The 18,072-nt window shown below is 48.0% G+C and overlaps 1 protein-coding gene across 1 annotated transcript in view; it reads left to right on the top strand.

Annotated features, from left to right (window-relative positions):
• ZFPM1 (zinc finger protein, FOG family member 1) overlaps positions 1-18,072 on the top strand; it is a 253,909-nt gene that overhangs the window by 214,851 nt on the left and 20,986 nt on the right. The window contains exons 5-8 of the mRNA XM_029608649.1: positions 8,940-9,042; positions 12,895-13,104; positions 13,818-14,042; positions 16,714-16,809. Coding sequence (XP_029464509.1) covers positions 8,940-9,042; positions 12,895-13,104; positions 13,818-14,042; positions 16,714-16,809 — 634 coding nt within the window. The remainder of the gene's footprint in view (positions 1-8,939; positions 9,043-12,894; positions 13,105-13,817; positions 14,043-16,713; positions 16,810-18,072) is intronic.

Genomic DNA, 18,072 nt, shown 5'->3' with positions numbered 1-18,072 from the left:
CGTGGAACAGGGAGCATTTCAGAGAATGCTACCCTGGAGGTTCTGGATTTCAGTTTTCTACCTAAGAGCCTAAATTTGGCTTCCAGAATCTCCTTCCCACATTTTTCTATGTCATTGGTGCTCACATGTACGACGACAGCCGGTTCCTCCCCAGCACTGTCTATAATCCCATCTGTTGCTGGTCTCTGCACTTCCTCTGACTTGGTCACGGGTCTCTGCACCTTCCCCTTCTCTGTCACCAATCTCTGAGCCTTCCTTTTCTCTATTTCTAGAATCTGTACCTCCTCCTTCTTGGCCACTAGTATCTCTCTATTTTGACTTATATCCTGTCTTTCCAATCCACTGAAGGACAACACAAAGCAGCCTACAACAAGTTAAAAAAAAATAAATCTTCAATATTGGTGTATAAAATACAAGATAACATGTAAAATACAAGATAAGCATTTGAAAACAATACTATAGTAAATACAATAAAAAATAATTACAGTTCATAGTTTAATCAAATTGTAAATATTAATCCCATCTGATATAAACATATCAATAAGCAATTTCCCAAGAAACAGGTTTCAAAAGAACAAAAATGACAAACAACATTCCCCACTCAAATTAAAAACCCAGTCTAGCCCTTAAATTTCCCCGATTGCCTCTCTTTCACTGATGTCTGGTGAAAAAGGCCAGACTGCCGCAATAAAATCACTATTATTATACAAAGATAGAAAATGCTATAAAACTCTCTGTCGGGCTCCTTCCTGATCCCCTTTGGTAGGCCAGCCTTTCAAGACAGCGCGTGATGACATCTACAAGTGGGGGCGGAGTCACTGACAGCAGCGGAGGTTCGGCAGCTTTTGCAACTGGAGCAGGAGTAGCACAGGTCTTTCATCCTGTATTCTCCATTAAATTCCGCAAGATGGCCCGAGGCACCTTGCAGCTCTAGTATCACACACCAGCGGTAGGACCACCAAATCTTGTCTTTGCTTGCAATTTTATGCAGAGATTCTAATTCAACTGCAAAGTAAGAGAAGCCTGTGCTATCCTTTTTTATTTGTTATAAAGACACGGACCTGGGGGTACGCAGTCCAAGATACTGAAGTTTAGGATGCTTGGATGGATCCCTCATCTGATCAGTGCTAGGCTGAGGCTGCCCTGCAGTGCAGCAGTTGAAACACAACCAGAATTCATTCATCTATTTATTTGTTTAACAGATCTTATATTCCACAATTCAAAACTATTCCATTGCGGATTACAAACAACATACATAAAATCAAATCATACACAACAAATATAAACAGACATCAAATCAAAATAAAACAGTGCATCAAAGAGTAAAAGCTTGAGGAAATAAAAAGGCTTTTAAAAGCTTCCCAAATTTTAAATAATCTAGCATGCTGCGAATCTCTAATGGAATAGACTTCCATATCAGAGGGCCGATAACAGATAACGCTTTGATTCCAGCAGTCTTCATCCGAGCTACAGTTACAGATGGAACATCAAGTAAGGGTTGTGATGCAGGACACAGAGTGTGAGAGGGTACATGGCAATTGAATTTGTCCCTTAAACAAAAATAATCTAATTACAAAGATTTGTGAATCAATGTCAGCATTTTAAATCGAATTCCCTGAACAGTCCATCATCATCATCATCATCATGGCCAGTTTTTATTTAAAGCTGCCTTTGCATTTGGGTCAGTGCCCAAGATGAGCTCAGGGCTCTAGAAACATTGCGCCAATACCAACAATAAGCCCTAGAGGGCCTGATTTTCACAATAAATAAACCGGGGGCCAGTGCATGTAAAAGCACACCACAGGATCCGCTGGGTAGCTGTGACCTGGACTGGCCGCTGTTGGCGTGACAGGATGCTTGGCTTCTTAACTTTTATACACACTGAGAAGTGTTCTGGGTGCAGGAGGGAGGGCAGATTTGGGGCGGGGATACGATCTAGGTGCACACATATGGATTTTCGAATGCATGTGTGTGCAAGTTACCACACATGAGTTACATCCTGCTTGGACCAGGTGAAACTGCCTGTGTGGACAATTCCACGCGTACCTGGCCAGTCAGAGAAAGATTTATCGAAATGAACTTAAGCGCTTATATTCGCTTTGAGACTTCTCGATAAACTTTGTGTGCACAATGTACCACTCCCTACAGTAGAATATAAATAAACATATAACAACAACAAATTAAATACCAACACACACAGCAACGCTGCAACACTATAACGCAGGCAAGAACTTAGCATAGCGTATATCACAAATTAACAATAACGTTAAAAATAAAACCACTTCTAAAGGGATGGCCCACTGAACACTGTTAAATCAGGATTTTCTCCCTTGTAATCAGCACTATCTCTGAAACCAATATGATGGGCTGATCAGCAGATAAAAGAACTGGGGGAAAGCTTGCTGGAACAGCTAGTACTTCAGTGCCTTCCGAAACAAATCTCCCCTGCAAGAAGGGAATGACCTATTTCATGTGCTGGCTAATCTAATGTATGATCTTGCGGGAGTTTCTAACACAACGTCCTTTTCCGATCGAAGATGGCATACTGGCTTCTAATATACCAGCCAGGCTTTCAAGTAAGATGAAATTGCCATATCTAAGATTTAAAATACTAAAGAAAATGTTAATATGACAACAATGCTGTAGTAGAAGTCAGTGCAAAGACTTTAGCCCTGATTTAGTTAATAACTGGGCTGCAGTGTTTTGTTTTGGACTAATTGCAACTTTTGTAACCCCACAGAAAGAGAATTACAATAGTCTGGTTGAGACTGGGCTAAAGTATATAATCAATGTTACAAAAGTATCATCTTCCAGGTGTGGATGCAACTGCTTAATCCTGGTTAGATGAAAAAATGCAGATTTTGAGACAGCCTGGACCTGTGATTCAAAAGTCAAGAGCAGTTCTAACAATAGTGCAAGGCTCTTAACCTGGTCAGTAAACACAGTGACAGAGGAGAGGCGTAACTCCGTCAAATAAGGTAGGGGGGATTTAGGTAGGGCCGGGGGTGGGTCAGATAGGGGAAGAGAGGGAAAGGTGGAAGGGATCGAAAAAAAAAGTTCCCTCCAAGGCCGCTCCGATTTCGGAGCGGCCTTGGAGGGAACGGGGAAAGCCATCGGGGCTCCCCTTGGGCTCGGCGTGCAATGTGCACAAGTGTGCACCCCCTTGCGCGTGCCGGCCCTGAATTTTATAACATGCGTGCGGTAGCGCGCACATGTTGTAAAATCGGGTGTACATTTGTGCGCGCCGGGTAGTGCGCACAAATGTATCCCCCGCGCGCTCCTTTAAAAATCTGCCCCATAATGTATCTGTGAAGGAGGTGGAGCCTATGTATGTTAGAGAGAGGGAGTGTGTTGAGAATATGAAAGTGTTAATGTGTGTGTGTGAGAGAGAGAAGGTGAAATTTGTACGGCCCTACCTTCCCCAATCCAGCAGGAGATTTTTTTAATCCTTATTAGTTTTAATTATTGGGTGTAATTTGAGGTTTCTGCTCTTTTGAAATATTTAATTTTTGGGGGAGGGGTAGAACATTTTTTAATTAATGGATTTTTTATTCATTTATTTATTTTTATTTATTTAGGCGTGTAATATACCGTCGTTCCAAATGAAGATCACAACGGTTTACAATATCACCATTCCTATTCTTGGTCTACACATTCACGATCTAGGTTAAAATCACAGTAAATTTTGGGTTTTTTTTGTTAAGGTTCATATTCATAAAAATTCTAGGTCATCATAATATTGAGGATATAATCTTGTTCATATTTGTACATTTTTAGGTCGACACAACTCAACATTTAAATTCTAATTCTACTTGTAAAGCGCTTTACATTGTGCATTATTTATTGCTCTTTACACTAACATTATCTTCTATATTGATGCCGGTGTTATTATCATATTGGTATATTATCTTAAGCTGTATGCTTTTCTAACGAGCCACGCTTTCCGTTCTTTTTTGAAACCTTCTTTCTTTTCTGTTATCTGACGTAGAGGTTCTGGTAGAGAGTTCCACAACTTGGGGCCTGCTGCGGTCTCTTATTTGTGTTAGGTGTGTGTTCCCAGGAGACGTAACCATTAGGAGTCCTTTGTTCATCAGATGTTTTGAAATATTTTATTGGTGTTTGGGAAATTGTGGATATTCAGTTCATTAACTGGTTTGAAATATTTATTCTTTTTATGAATATGATTTTACTATTATGATTGATGTTTTATATTTCTTGATTTTATTATTTAATGTTTTTATGAAGAATGGAAATGTTGCTGTTTTTCCATTGGTGCTCTGCATGTAGAGGCTGGCTTGTTGTGGTTTCCAGTTCAGTTCTTCTCAGCACGTTTCTGTTCATACTTTCTGATCTCTTTATCCTGTATTTAGTGAGGGTCTCTGTGTTCTATATGTGTGACCGAGGCTGGCATGTAATTTCTGTGAAGGGATCTAGAGCAGCCGGGTTTCTTAATAAGAGTTTTATTGGTGTTCTAGGGCCTGGTGAAATGTGTGCAGTGTTGCCTTTTCATAGATAAGGTTGTTTTGGTATGGGAGGTTTACTGTATTGTAATGGTAATTCTGTTTGTTCATGGCTTTCTGAGGGCCAAGTGCACACCCAATACGCATTCAAAAAAGTCCAATTCCATAGGAGTTCCAAGTGTCTTTTTGCAGAGTTTTCTGGTTGGCACCACAGGAGTGCAGGTAAATATAATGTGCATGTTGTGTTATATTTGCCTCAGCAGACTGTACTTTTGAATGTTCTTTATCATGTAAAATTCATTACAAATGCATAATTTACTTGTGTGTGTCTGTAAAGGATGTGGGGGAAACACAAACACCATTCCCCTCTCCTCTGTCACTGCTCTCTGTGTTCCCCCTCTCCTCTGTCAGTGTTTCTCCTCTCCTCTGTCACTGCTCTCTGTGTTTCTCCTCTCCTCTGTCACTGCTCTCTATGTTTCCCCTTCTCCTCTGTCAGTGTTTCTCCTCTCCTCTGTCACTGCTCTCTGTGTTTCCCCCCTCTACTCTGTCACTGTGTTTCTCCTCTCCTCTCACGGCTCTCTGTGTTTCTCCTCTCCTCTGTCACTGCTCTCTGTGTTTCCCCCTCTCCTCTGTCAGTGTTTCTCCTCTCCTCTGTCACTGCTCTCTGTGTTTCCCCTCTCCTCTGTCACTGTGTTTCCCCTCTCCTTTGTCACTGCTCTCTTTCTCCTCTCCTCTCACGGCTCTCTGTGTTTCTCCTCTCCTCTGTCACTGCTCTCTGTGTTTCTCCTCTCCTCTGTCACTGCTCTCTGTGTTTCCCCCTCTCCTCTGTCACTGTGTTTCTCCTCTCCTCTGTCACTGCTCTCTGTGTTTCCCCTCTCCTCTGTCACTGTGTTTCCCCTCTCCTTTGTCACTGCTCTCTGTGTTTCTCCTCTCCTCTCACTGCTCTCTGTGTTTCTCCTCTCCTCTGTCACTGCTCTCTGTGTTTCCCCCTCTCCTCTGTCACTGTGTTTCTCCTCTCCTCTGTCACTGCTCTCTGTGTTTCCCTCTCTCCTCTGTCACCATGTTTCTCCTCTCCTCTGTCACTGCTCTCTGTGTTTCCCCCCTCCTCTGTCACTGTTTCCCTCCTCCTTTGTCACTGCTCTCTGTTTCTCCTCCCTTTGTCACTCCTCTCTGCATTTCCCATTTCCTCTGTCACTGCTCTCTGTGTTTCTCCTCTGTCACTGCTCTCTGTGTTTCTCCTCTCCCTGCTCCTCTGTCACTGTCTTTCCACTCTCCTCTATCACTGGTCTCTGTGTTCTCCTTTCCTCTGTCACTGCTCTCTGTGTTTCTCCTCTCCTCTGTCATTACTCTCTGTTTCCCCCTCTCCTCTGTCACTGCTCACTGTGTTCCCCCTCTCTTCTTTCGCTGCTCTGTGTTTCCCCTCTCTCCTCTGTCACTGATCACTGTGTTTCCCCTCTCCTTTGTCACTGTGTTTCTCCTCTCCTCTGTCACTGCTCTCTGTGTTTCCCCTCTCCTCTGTCACTGCTCTCTGTGTTTCCCCTCTCCTCTGTCACTGTGTTTCCCCTCTCCTCTGTCATTGCTCTCTGTGTTTTTCCTCTCCTCTGTCACTGCTCTCTGTGTCTCCCCCTCTCCTCTGTCACTGCTCTCTGTTTCCCCCTCTCCTCTGTCACTGTGTTTCTCCTCTCCTCTGTAACTGTTCTCTGTGTTTCCCCTCTCCTCTGTCACTGCTCTGTGTTTGTCCACTCCTCTGTCACTGCTCTGTGTTTCTCCTCTCCTCTGTCACTGCTCTCTGTTTCTCCTCTCCTCTGTCACTGCTCTGTTTTTCCCCCTCTCCTCTGTCACTGTGTTTCTCCTCTCCTCTGTCACTGCTCTCTGTGTTTCCCCCTCTCCTCTGTAACTGCTCTCTATGTTTCCCCTCTCCTCTGTCACTGTTTTCCCCTCTCCTCTGTCACTGCTCTCTGTTTCTCCTCTCCTCTATCACTGCTCTGTTTCCCCCTCTCCTCTGTCACTGTGTTTCTCCTCTCCTCTGTCACTTCTCTCTGTGTTTCCCCCTCTCCTCTGTCACTGTTTCCCCTCTCCTTTGTCACTGCTCTCTGTTTCTCCTCTCCTTTATTACTGCTCTCTGCATTTCCCGTTGACTCTGTCACTGCTCTCTGTGTTTCTCCTCTCCTCTGTCACTGCTCTCTGTTCCCCCTCTCCTCTGTCACTGCTCTCTGTGTTCCCCCTCTCCTCTGTCACTGTGTTTCCCCTCTCCTCTGTCACTACTCTCTGTTTCCCCTCTCCTCTGTCACTGCTCCCTGTGTTTCTCCTCTCCTGTCACTGCTCCCTGTGTTTCTCCTCTCCTCTGTCACTGCTCTCTGTTTCTCCTCTCCTCTGTCACTGCTCCCTGTGTTTCCCCCTCTCCTTTGTCACTGCTATCTATGTTCCCCTCTCCTCTGTCACTGCTCCCTGTGTTTCTCCTCTCCTCTGTCGCTGCTCTCTGTGTTTCCCCTCTCCTCTGTCGCTGCTCTCTGCGTTTCCCCTCCTTTGTTGATGTTTCTGCTCCTCCCTCTTCTCCTCCTCCTGCTTCTTTTTATCGCTGGCCTCTGTACCTCTCTGCCTCCTCCTCTGTTGCCAATCTTTGTGCCTCTTCATATCCTCTGTCACGGGTCTGTGTCCCTCCCACCCCCGCAATGCTGATTCCTCTTGTTTCCCATGCAGAAGGTCTGTAGCAGGCGTTTTCAGTTACACTTAGAAAGGGGACGTTGAACCAAGAAGCCGTAGTTCCCCGTTCCTCCCTCCCTCCCAAGCTGTGGAACACTCCAGGCCCAGGTCATGAACAGGGAACCTTTTGGGGGGATGTGCATAAGAAATGAGCAGCGTTTCTGCCCCATCAGCAAAGTTTTCCCATCAAGCTGTGACTGCTCTTCCCCAGTGATAAGCCTCCGCTAGCCAGGCTTGTCAGTCTCAGTTTGAGGGGTTTAGAAATATTGGGCAAGGAATAATTAGATTTCATATCGTTACCGCCACAGCCATCCAGGGATCAGGAAGATTAATTTTTCTCTCTCTCCCAGCTCATTAATATTCATTAGAGACGCAAAAAGCACGGGGGCTGAAAGAGAGTAGTGCTGCATCCCTTAACTGTCCTGTGAGCAGTCTCATAACACGGGCTTGTCCCTCTGCTCCCCTCCACCCCGGTGGTGTTGTGCACCCCCCTCCCCGAAACCGTGCTTCACGTGAAATCCCATGAAGTGGATGAAATGGCCACAGCTTTAGTATTCATTTGTTAAAATTCAACCTTTCAACCAGGATAACTGTTTCATCTGCAGGCTGGGAAGCCGGGGGTTCAAATCCCACTGCTGCTCCTCGTGACCGTAGTCATGTCCCGTCACCCTCCACTGCCTCAGGTACAGGCTTAGACTGTGAGCCCCCCCGGGGACAGCATGTAATCTGCTTTGAGGTGTCTAAAAAAAAAAAAAAAACCAGAGCAGAAATCAAATAAATAATGGCTAAATAATTCTCTGGTGATGTGGCTGCACGGTATCATTCAGTCCCGCGCTGCCTGCCTCTTCTTGCCCTTCCCCTATCTGCTGCACTTCCCCCAGTGACCCCCCCTGCTGCTACAGCCCGGCTGTCCTAGTCCTCTCCCTTCCACCTGTGGAGCGCTTTTTGGGTCAATACCTTCTGCGCCCTCCCTGGCTCCTGCTGCCACAGTCTGTGGACGGTGGTCGTGCACGGCAGACGCAAATGAGCCAGGCTGTTCTAGCAGTGTGCCGTCGGCGTACAGACGCGCTCGGCTAGAAAGGGCGCAGGATCAACTAAACCCTGCAAAGCCCATCCTGTGGGTCTTTTTAATCTGTTGCATCCCCTCCCAGGATAAATATCCCCCAGACTGGCACAGGCAGCCCCCGCTCTGCGTCTGTGTCGGGCAGAATATCGTACAGGAAAGGAGCTCATGTCACCCCCGCACCCCCTGAAAGTAGTTCACTGTTCACTTCTGCCACAGAGCAGCTAAAATGTTAGCAAACATGTACATTAAGTATGGAAGAGTCCTTCCAGAGATACCTCTGTACCAGCCTGCCTGTGATTTAACTCAAATGGGGAGTCCAGGGCTGGGTGTGACCTTTGTCTGCTTCATCCTGCGCCTCCATTTGTCTGCATCCTGTCACATGGTCATGCAGCTGATGACCTCACATCTTCTCTCCCTATCCCAGTTTTCGGGTCATCAAGAAGTGACAGCATGTGCTTTCTGAGGGGGGCCTGAGGCTTGCTGGCAGTTTATTTTCAGAAGTTAAATGAGATTTTAGAAGAGACAGGGAAGCGGAAGCAGGATGTGCGCTTGGAAACGTACTTAGAAGCCATGGCTCTCTATTTCTCCCTCACACCCAGGCCCAGGTCACGAACACGGAACCTTTTTTAGGGGCCTGCATAAGCGTGTTTGCATGGGCACCGGCTGCTCTTTCATGGCTGCTCTCTCTCCTGTTTTCCCCTCTGTGACAGAGCCCTGCGGTAAGCCTGGCCCTGGAGGAGAAGCAGTGCTGGCTGGCCAGGCTGCCCCTGGTTCTCGCCGAAGCTGATGCCAACGCTGTGCTTTACAGGAAGGGTGAGTATGTGCTGCTTGTACACACACACACGCACTGACAGGTGGATATACACACAGTCATCATATACACACAGTCATCACCCAAAGTTTGAGACAGACACTGTCATCCCATGCAGGCAGATGCACACCATGGTGCACTGGCAGCTGTTCCTTTATCGTGTGGCTTCTGGTCACCAGGGACAGACTGAGCCAAGCCTGCTTTTGCCTGCCCTGCATTCCCCAATTGGTGAAGTTAAATTCCTGCTTCTTTTGTACTCTTTTTTTTCACGCACAAACTCCTCTGCTCCAGCATTTGTTTTCACCTCTAGCTCTGTTAGGATTTTCTGTTTGCGTTCAGATTTAGGATGTGCTTTCATTTGAAATGGAATAGGACGTTACAAATACATTTCCTGTTTCGTTAAAAAAAAAAAGAACAAAATGTTATTAATGTTTGTTTCATTTTCAGTAAGGCAGTAGCCATCAGCAACAGCCCTGTCCTTCCTCCCCACCCCCAAAAAACACCACCAGTGGTAGTGCATCAAAATGTAAAATAGTGAAGCCCTCTGCCCCAGCCTTCTCCTATCCCAGTCCCGCTCCCCAGACCCAGCTAGATGTCCAAATGGGCCAGATCAATGGTGCTGGCAGGTCCTGGAGGCGGGGGACGGTGGAGTCCGGCGATTCCCCTCTTGTCTTTGCTTTGCTGTAATCAGATGACTGGCATCCCGTTTCCAGAGCCAAAAGGTTAAGCAGAGAGGAAATCAAACCTGCCTGCATTTCTCCTTCTCCTGGCATACGCTGCGCTCTCTAACCCGTCTCACAGAGAGAGAAATGGCCCTTGCCTGCCCTAGTGGAAGTGAGAAGGCAGACAGTGACAGGCCCACGCCATAAAATGCGCCCTGCCTAGGTCACAGGTTAACAAGGGGCCGGGACGCATATCCGTACCCTCCGATGCAGTAAGAGGATCGGTGCCTCCAAAACGCGCGTCCAAACAAAGATGCAGCTGATAGCGCTCATCACACGTAGATGAGGCTATTAGCCAATACCCCGCGATGCAAAAAAAATCGCCGTGCGCCTAAAAGGCGCCCCTTTTTAATCAAATCTTACGCTTGCCCCAGAGCAGATGTGAAAGTCTTGCCGTGCGTCAAAGGGTCTACTTAAAAAATATTGGTTTTTCGGTGGTGCCTCCTACCTAGTATTGTCGCAATTCAAGTAGGAGGAACCACGGAAAGCGCCATCCTGAAAAAAATAAATAAATAAAAAGGCTTGACGGGGGAAAATAAATAAAAATTCTGGGCTCCAGGCTGTGTATATTGTGCCAGTAAATTTGCTGCCGCGGGAGAAAGCGGATGTTGGTAAATTGAGCCTCCGTTTTGGTAACCCGCCCACAGCCACGTCTCCTGGGCCCCTGATGCCAAGGACGTACCAGGGACGCACGGTTTATCCCTAGTGCGTCTGTTTAGCACGGCAGCTCGTTCACCCATTGCGTCGGGTGCCCAAGAGAGGCGAATGTGCGCGCGTTAGAAAATGGAGGGCCCGGTGTGGATGCGGGGTTTTTTTTTTTTTACACGCACTTCATTGCGTCGGCCTCTGCGGGTGAAAGAGGACTCGTCTCCCACTATTGTTCCAATCTCTGGGAGTGAAGGAGACATCTCGGAAATGGCTGCAGGGATTAATTCTCCCTCCGTTTAGGGATTTTCAGTTTCACTCCTGAAGGATGACAGACAGCCAAGTTAGGCAAGTAAACCGGGTTCTTAAACCAAACTTGTGCAGATACAGTGGATACATTTTCATTGTGAATATTCTGAAAAACCTTAAAGACCTGATCCCAGAACCCCCAAGTGTCAAGAGCATCTGGGAGCGCAGAGGATTATATCCTGGTGGGATCAGTAGTCCGGGGTAGTTACTGGGGTTTCAGATCAAGGGATGGCTTTAGAAGTAGTTCCTCTAGATGTTCAGGATCGGGCACAACTGCACCTTATAGAGCTTGAGTGCTGAAGGAGTTAATAGAAGAGGGGATGAGAGTCAGGGACTTAACTTCCAGGCTCCTTCATTCAGCTGAACCCAGGCTAGAATCGGCAGCATTCATTGCAAACCAGCTGGGAAACTGGAGGGGGAGGTAGAGTTATGAGTACGGGATTGGGCTCTGTCACTAGGACCTTGAACTGCGTGTCAGGTGCTCCTGCTGCCACCTGCTGGTGCTCCTGGGGATTTCACTCTGAGCCCTGCTGTACGTAAAGACCTGAGTACAAAAATCTGTGCTGAACTTCAGTGCATATTTTCTTTGCTCAAGTGCTAAAAAAAACCCCAAGTCAACTCCCAATGCAATAAGTTACTGTTCTGCTAATGTATCGGGAGTTTAGAAAGCACCCCATCCCAAAATTGTGCATACAAAGGGCATGCTTAGCACGCATAAAACACGATTTCTGCACAAATCATGTTCTGTGTTCATAAAAACATGGTTTACGCACATAAATCCCAAGCCCAGGACGCCGCACCACAAGCGCCAGGCTTAGCTCCGTGTACTCACACCAGCCCTAGAAACTTTACTCCTCCACCTTTGGCCAGGAGTTAAATTTCCAGTGCTAAGAAAACACGAGTTAATCCTACTCACCGCTCTGCACTGGGGAGTCATAGCCGATGCCTCGATTAGCATGGGGTTTGCAAGGAGAAGCGCTAATCTGTGTCCAGGTTTTTTTACTCACATTTGTGTGCAGTGTTTTGTGCACTGAACTCTTGTTCAGTCGGGAATAAAGTCCGCAGAAAACAAACGTGTGCACCACCACCACAAGCTGACATGTGTACCCGGCCGAGCGCACCTTATGACATTGTCCAAGCCTAGGGCAGAAGAGAGAGATCCCGACAGGTGGCACTGTTTTCCATAGACGGTGGCAGAAGCAGAACTGGGTTGCTGGCCCTCTCTGCTCACTCTGCTTTACCCGCCTGAATGCCTCTGGCACTGCTGCATGCAGCAGCCCATTGAAACGCTTTGGTGTGATTAGTGTTCAGGCTACACTAAAGCCCTCCAAACTGCCGGTGCCTGTCATTCAGGTGGACATTTCCATTATTGCATTTAAGTAATCCAGGATGGATTTCTGGGGGATTAGAGCAGCAGCAGCAGGGGCCTCCTCCAGCCAGTAAACTCATTGGTGCTCCCGTCCAAGCCCTGCCAGAGCACAGCACAACTGCAGCTTTGCCTAAGAAGCAACTCCGCTTCACTCCCTGGGTGGTCAATTTACACAGCTGCTCCGCCACTTCCCTGTTTCATGTTTAAAGGCCTGAGTTTTGAGCTCTGATGCACGGAATTGTTCTGTACAGGAGACAGGTGTGAAGGGAAAACGAACACGAAATAGTACCTAAGGGTTCCTTTGTGCAGCAGGCCCTATTTCTCCTTCTTTCGGGCAGTGGGATCCTCGGGGGGGGGGGGCAGCAGAAGAGGCTAACGTGTGCAGCTGGCAGCACTGAGCAGGCAGTTCGAGACCTGTCAGAAAATGACCCATCGGAAAAAGAAGTGGGGGAGTGAAACCTGTCTTGCTGAGTTCCTGCTTTGCTCAGCACTACACCGTTTCCTTCAAAATGGAGGAGGCGGAGGTGCACCAGTCCCTATTTCCCCTGACACGCTGAAGGGATGTGGGATTTTCGGGGGGGAAGTTGATTGGCTGATAGTCGTGTGTTAGCTGCATGCAGAGTCAGCATGTACAGCCCCGCTGGCTGAGAATTAACATGCAGGGGGGGCTGGGATGGCGGGTAGACCTCTCGTGGATTCTTACTACCATCGGGTTTCTTGTTTAAACTAAAATTGTTCTTTTCTTCTTGCTCCATTTGGATTCCTTGACACACACCCCCCCCCCCCCCCCACCCGTCCTCGGCTGCCAGGTGAGGAGATCTGGTGCAGGATCACAGCGGATGTGTGCAAGGCCGAGCCCATCAGTGCATGCCTGCTGTCAGAGCCCCAGGCCATCCCAAGCCACGAAGTAAAGATAGAGCCTGCGGAGCCCCCCTACCCTGCCACGCTGCACTCGGAGATCCAGCTGCTGCCCCAGCAGGCTGGCATGGCGGCCATACTGGCCACAGCTGTGGTGAACAGTAAGTCAGGGTGGGGGCGAGCTGGGGGGGGGGGGAACGTGAGGAATGCCCCACTGGATGGGTCTTCATGGTCTCTCGCTGTTGTGTCCTAAGACCTGATGCTGACAGCACATCCCCAGCTGTTTCCTGCTCCCTTTCCTCCCTAGGAACAATGTAGCTCCTGAGGCCCGCTACCGGCTTCCTCTCTAGTAAATCTCTCCTCTGTGTTTCCTAGTGCTGATCCATTTAAACGTGCAGAAATAAAGGTCGGCCGGCAGACTGCAGGTCAGACCTTTTTACTGGACTCGGTTGGGATTTATTTGGAATGCCGGGCCTCCTTTTTTCTAGAAGAGGCAAACTCTGTCCTGGGAAGCAGGGAAGACAGGGACTGTGCTGGGTATTGGGGGGGGGGGGGGGGGGGGGGGATGGTGCCTGCATGAGGTCTCCGGAAATCCAGCCTCTGAGCACAGTCGTTGACAGCTGACCATTATTATTATTTTTCTAACATTATCAGGCATGCACCTTTTGGAAGGTCATTGCTTTACCAGCTGCACTAGAGAGGAAGTACATAGAACGAAATGTTTTAAGAAGCACGAGTGAGGTTTATCGGTTCTTAGCACTGTATCCAGCTTCCTATTCCTCTCCCTCGGGGCCTGGGCGTGCAGCTGCAGTTAATCTGGGGAAGTTGGGGGGGTTGCTCCGTATGGCTCATAATCTCCTCATCTTCCTTCCAGAGGACATCTTTCCCTGCAAGGACTGCGGTATTTGGTACCGGAGTGAGAGGAACCTGCAGGCACACCTGATGTATTACTGTGCAAGCCGCCAGAGTGCCACGTCCCCTTCCCTGGAGGAGAAGCCCAAGGAGACATACCCCAATGAGCGTGTCTGCCCCTTTCCACAGTGCAAGAAGAGCTGCCCCAGTGCCAGCTCACTGGAGATACATATGCGCAGCCATAGCGGTAAGTAAGTGAGGTGAAATGCACCTTCCACACCAGCATAAACTGTACAGTGCACGCTGTTGTGACACTAGGTGCAGTGACACTGCATGCAGTGTAAGAATTGAAAGTATACTGCTAAGACACTGCATGCAGTGTAAGATTCAGTTGTAAGCTCCTGTGACACAGCATGCTGTGTAAGATTCAGGTCTATGCTGCTGTGACACTGCATGCAGTGTAAGATTCAGGTCTATGCTGCTGTGACACTGCATGCAGTGTAAGATTCAGGTCTATGTTGCTGTGATACTGCATGCAGTATAAGAATTGGGTGTATGCTGATATGGAGTGAGTATGGTGGATCCTTGTACAAAAGTGCACAGTACAGTGTGAAACAGGTGAATTCTGGTATGACAGTGCATGGTACAGCGTGAGACTCGGGTGGATCCTGGAGAGACAGCATACAATCTGCTGTGAGACTCAGGTGCATCTTAGTATGATGGTGCACAGTAAGGTGTGAGGCTCAAGTGGTGTGATGGTGCATAGTCCAGTGCAAGATTCGAGTGGATCCTAGTGTGATGGTGCAAGTATGGTGTGAGACTTGGGTGGACCTTTGTGTCATGGTACATAGCCTGGTGTGAGATTTAAGTGGATCCTGGAGTGACAGTGCACGCTATGGTGTGAGGCTCGGGTGGATCCTGGTGTGATGGTGCACAGTGTGGTGTGAGGCTCGGGTGGATCCTGGTGTGATGGTGCACAGTGTGGTGTGAGGCTCGGGTGGATCCTGGTGTGATGGTGCACAGTGTGGTGTGAGGCTCGGGTGGATCCTGGTGTGATGGTGCACAGTGTGGTGTGAGGCTCGGGTGGATCCTGGTGTGATGGTGCACAGTATGGTGTGAGGTTTGGGTAGATCTTGGTGTGATGGTATGAGGTTTGGGTAGATCTTGGTGTGATGGTGTGAGGTTTGGGTGGATCTTGGTGTGATGGTGTAGTATGGTATGAGGTTTGGGTGGCTCTTATGATGGTGTACAGTATGATATGAGGCTTGGGTGCATCTTGATGTGATGAGGCTCATAAGAACATAAGAAATTGCCATACTGGGTCAGACTAAGGATCCATCAAGCCCAGCATCCTGTTTCCACTGGCTACAAGTACCTGGCAAGTACCTAAACACTAAGAAGATCCCATGCTACTGCTGCCAGTAAGAGCAGAGGCCATTCCCTAAGTCAACTTGATTAATGGCAGTTTATGGACTTCTCCTCCAAGAACTTATCCAAACTTTTTTTTAAACCCAGCTATGCTAACTGCACTAATCACATCCTCTGGCAGCAAATTCCAGAGCTTAATTGTGCGTTGAGTGAAAAAGAAATTTCTCCAATTAGTCTTAAATGTGCTACTTGCTAACTTCATGGAATGCCCCCTAATCCTTCTATTATCCGCAAGAGTAAATAACTGATGCTTGGGTGCATCTGTGATGAGGCCCGGGTAGTACACAGTACTGTGTGAGACATGAGTGGATCCACTTTTCACATTGCACAGCACAAGGTGAGCAGGGAGTAGTTTCTCTTCTGCTTTTTCCCCTTATGGTAAATGGATGTTACAGCCAGTAGAGTTGTCCTGAAAGTGAGAGCCTGCTTACATAAATCACTTAAATCACACCAGAGAGCGCTAGAGAGAATCCGGTCAGATCTGAGGTAGTGCCATTCGTTCAGACATCACCCCAAAGTGCTTTGTGAGCCAGGATGCTTCCACTGTGCACTACATTACAGTGCGTCTCCTCGTTAGTGTGTCCCCACAACAGCGTGTATATCTACAGCAGGCTTACAGTTTGTGTACAAGGTGCAGGACTTGTTGTACAGAGGCATTTCTGTTGGGATCTCTCCCTAGCAAGGGACAGAACCTGCCTCCCCCACCCTGATATGCCTCCCTCTCCGAGAGTTTAGCCGCTCACTGCTTTTCTGCCCTATCTTTTAGACAGTAATGCAATCCCTTACTTCTGAGCTGCTTGCCTTTGTACGTAATATGTGCGTATGCATCCTGGCTTTATGCTAAGCCTCACCTCGCCTGGTAATCTTTCCCCTCCACTTACCCCCCCTGGCTTCTCTTTATTTGCTGTGCTGGGAGTTATTTGACTCCCCTGTCACTTATCCTACTTATATAACTTACTGGCTAGTTGTTATCTGTAGCAGAGTCTCTGTAGTTACACTGGATCTTTTACCACATTCTTCCCGGAGTCAGCAGTATCTGTATAGCTCTCTGCTTCCTGCATGAACTCGGGCTGCCCGAGAAGCACCGCAGCCCACTCGCCATCCCTTCACAAGCTTAATCAACTGTTTTGTACCCAGGTGAATGTGGCGGTCGCTGTGGGAGCCAGAGGCCATTTCTGGTGATCCCATGGCACAGTCTGTAGTAGTAGTACCCTCTGTTGGTGGGTGCTCGGTAGCATTGCTGCTATTTGCGATTCCCACTGTAAAAATGCATTTTTGAATCCATGCATGGGGGGGACCCTGCTTCAAAATATGTCCTGTGTCTGCACCTGGAGCACACCTTAGCTGCTTCCGTTCTGAATAGGGAACTCCCTTCTCTTTGCTCTGTCCCTTCTGTCTGTGAGGGACAGCAGAGCGATGTGTTTGGGAGAAGAGGAACCTGAGGACCCGGAGAAGAGCTCATTCTGTTCTGGCTCTCTCTCTCTCTGTAGGGGAGAGGCCGTTTGTCTGTCTGATCTGCCTGTCTGCATTCACCACTAAGGCAAACTGTGAGAGGCATCTGAAAGTGCACACGGACACACTCAGTGGTGAGTAATAGTGCAAGGTGCGTGACTTTCCTGGGAGCTGTCTCCTAGTTATCTCTGTGGCGGTCCAGGCTGTTACAAAGCACTGATTCATGCCAGCACCAGTGAGCCTACTGGATACTATGTGATCCTCCACAGCTTCTGTTGGGCCATTCTTGGCTGATATGACCAGGCCTTTGTCTGATCCATTCATACAGGTATGCTCTGGGGTCACTGTTGCCTCTCAATGACCACTCGGGGCTAATGTGCCTGGAAAACAACTAAGCATGCAGAAGAAAGCCATCCCATACATCAAGAGAGCAGTCTCTTTAAAATCTTAAAAGGCCAATATTCAGTAGGCCATTTAGTGAGCAAGTTATCCAGCTAAAGTTAGCTGGATAACTTGCCCTGTATATTCAGCAGGATAAACCTCCCGCTGAATATACTTGTTTAAAGTTATACGGCTACCCTTATCTGGCTAACTTTAAAACCTAATCGGCTATGTTTGAATATAGCCAGTTAGATTTTAAAGTTATCCAGCCCTCTCCGAGAACAAGCAGGATGGTAGTCCTCATATGTGGGTGACATCATCAGATGTGGAAAACTTATGTCAAAGCTTCTAGAACTTTGATTAGGCACACTGAACATGCCCTATACCACGTGTCCATGCGGGGTCCCTCTCCAGTCTCTCTTTTTCCGCAGAATTGTAAGCCTCACGATGTGTAGTGAGCTCACTTTTGGCTGTTTTTAACCTTGAGGAAAACTTTCATTTTTCTCATGTCTTTTGTGGGTTTTTTCCGCGTTATTCCGTCCCCGGGTCCCTCTTGATTCCTTCCCGTTGTGTTCCTAGTCAGGGTTTTCGGCGATTCTGGTGAGTTTCCTTTCGTGTTCGATTCCCCATGATGGCAGTGCCTCCGTGCTCGCCAGCCATTGACTCCCGCGGCCATCATTTTAGGTTTGTTGCCCTTTTATTTTTTCCGACATAGCCACATCCGGTTTCAACGATGCACCCGGTGCCCGACGACCATGTCCATCACTGATCCACATGAGATATATGTCCTCTGCTTAGGGACATTGCTTGACATCCGGTGTTGCTGCTTACGCACCCAGATGACCCCAAAGGGACGTCGGCTTCGACTCAAGAAGATGGAACAGCTCTTTGGATTAAAGAAGCCAAGCCATCGGTATTGGCAGCATCAGCATTGAAGGACCAAGGAGCCACACCTATGGACACCAAGCCATTGACATCGGCAGGACCGTCTGTTCCATCGGCGGATAGGGGCACTG

This window comes from Rhinatrema bivittatum, chromosome 7 (assembly GCF_901001135.1).
Source record: "Rhinatrema bivittatum chromosome 7, aRhiBiv1.1, whole genome shotgun sequence".
NCBI lineage: Eukaryota > Metazoa > Chordata > Amphibia > Gymnophiona > Rhinatrematidae > Rhinatrema > Rhinatrema bivittatum.
This window is presented reverse-complemented; position numbering and strand designations above follow the sequence as displayed.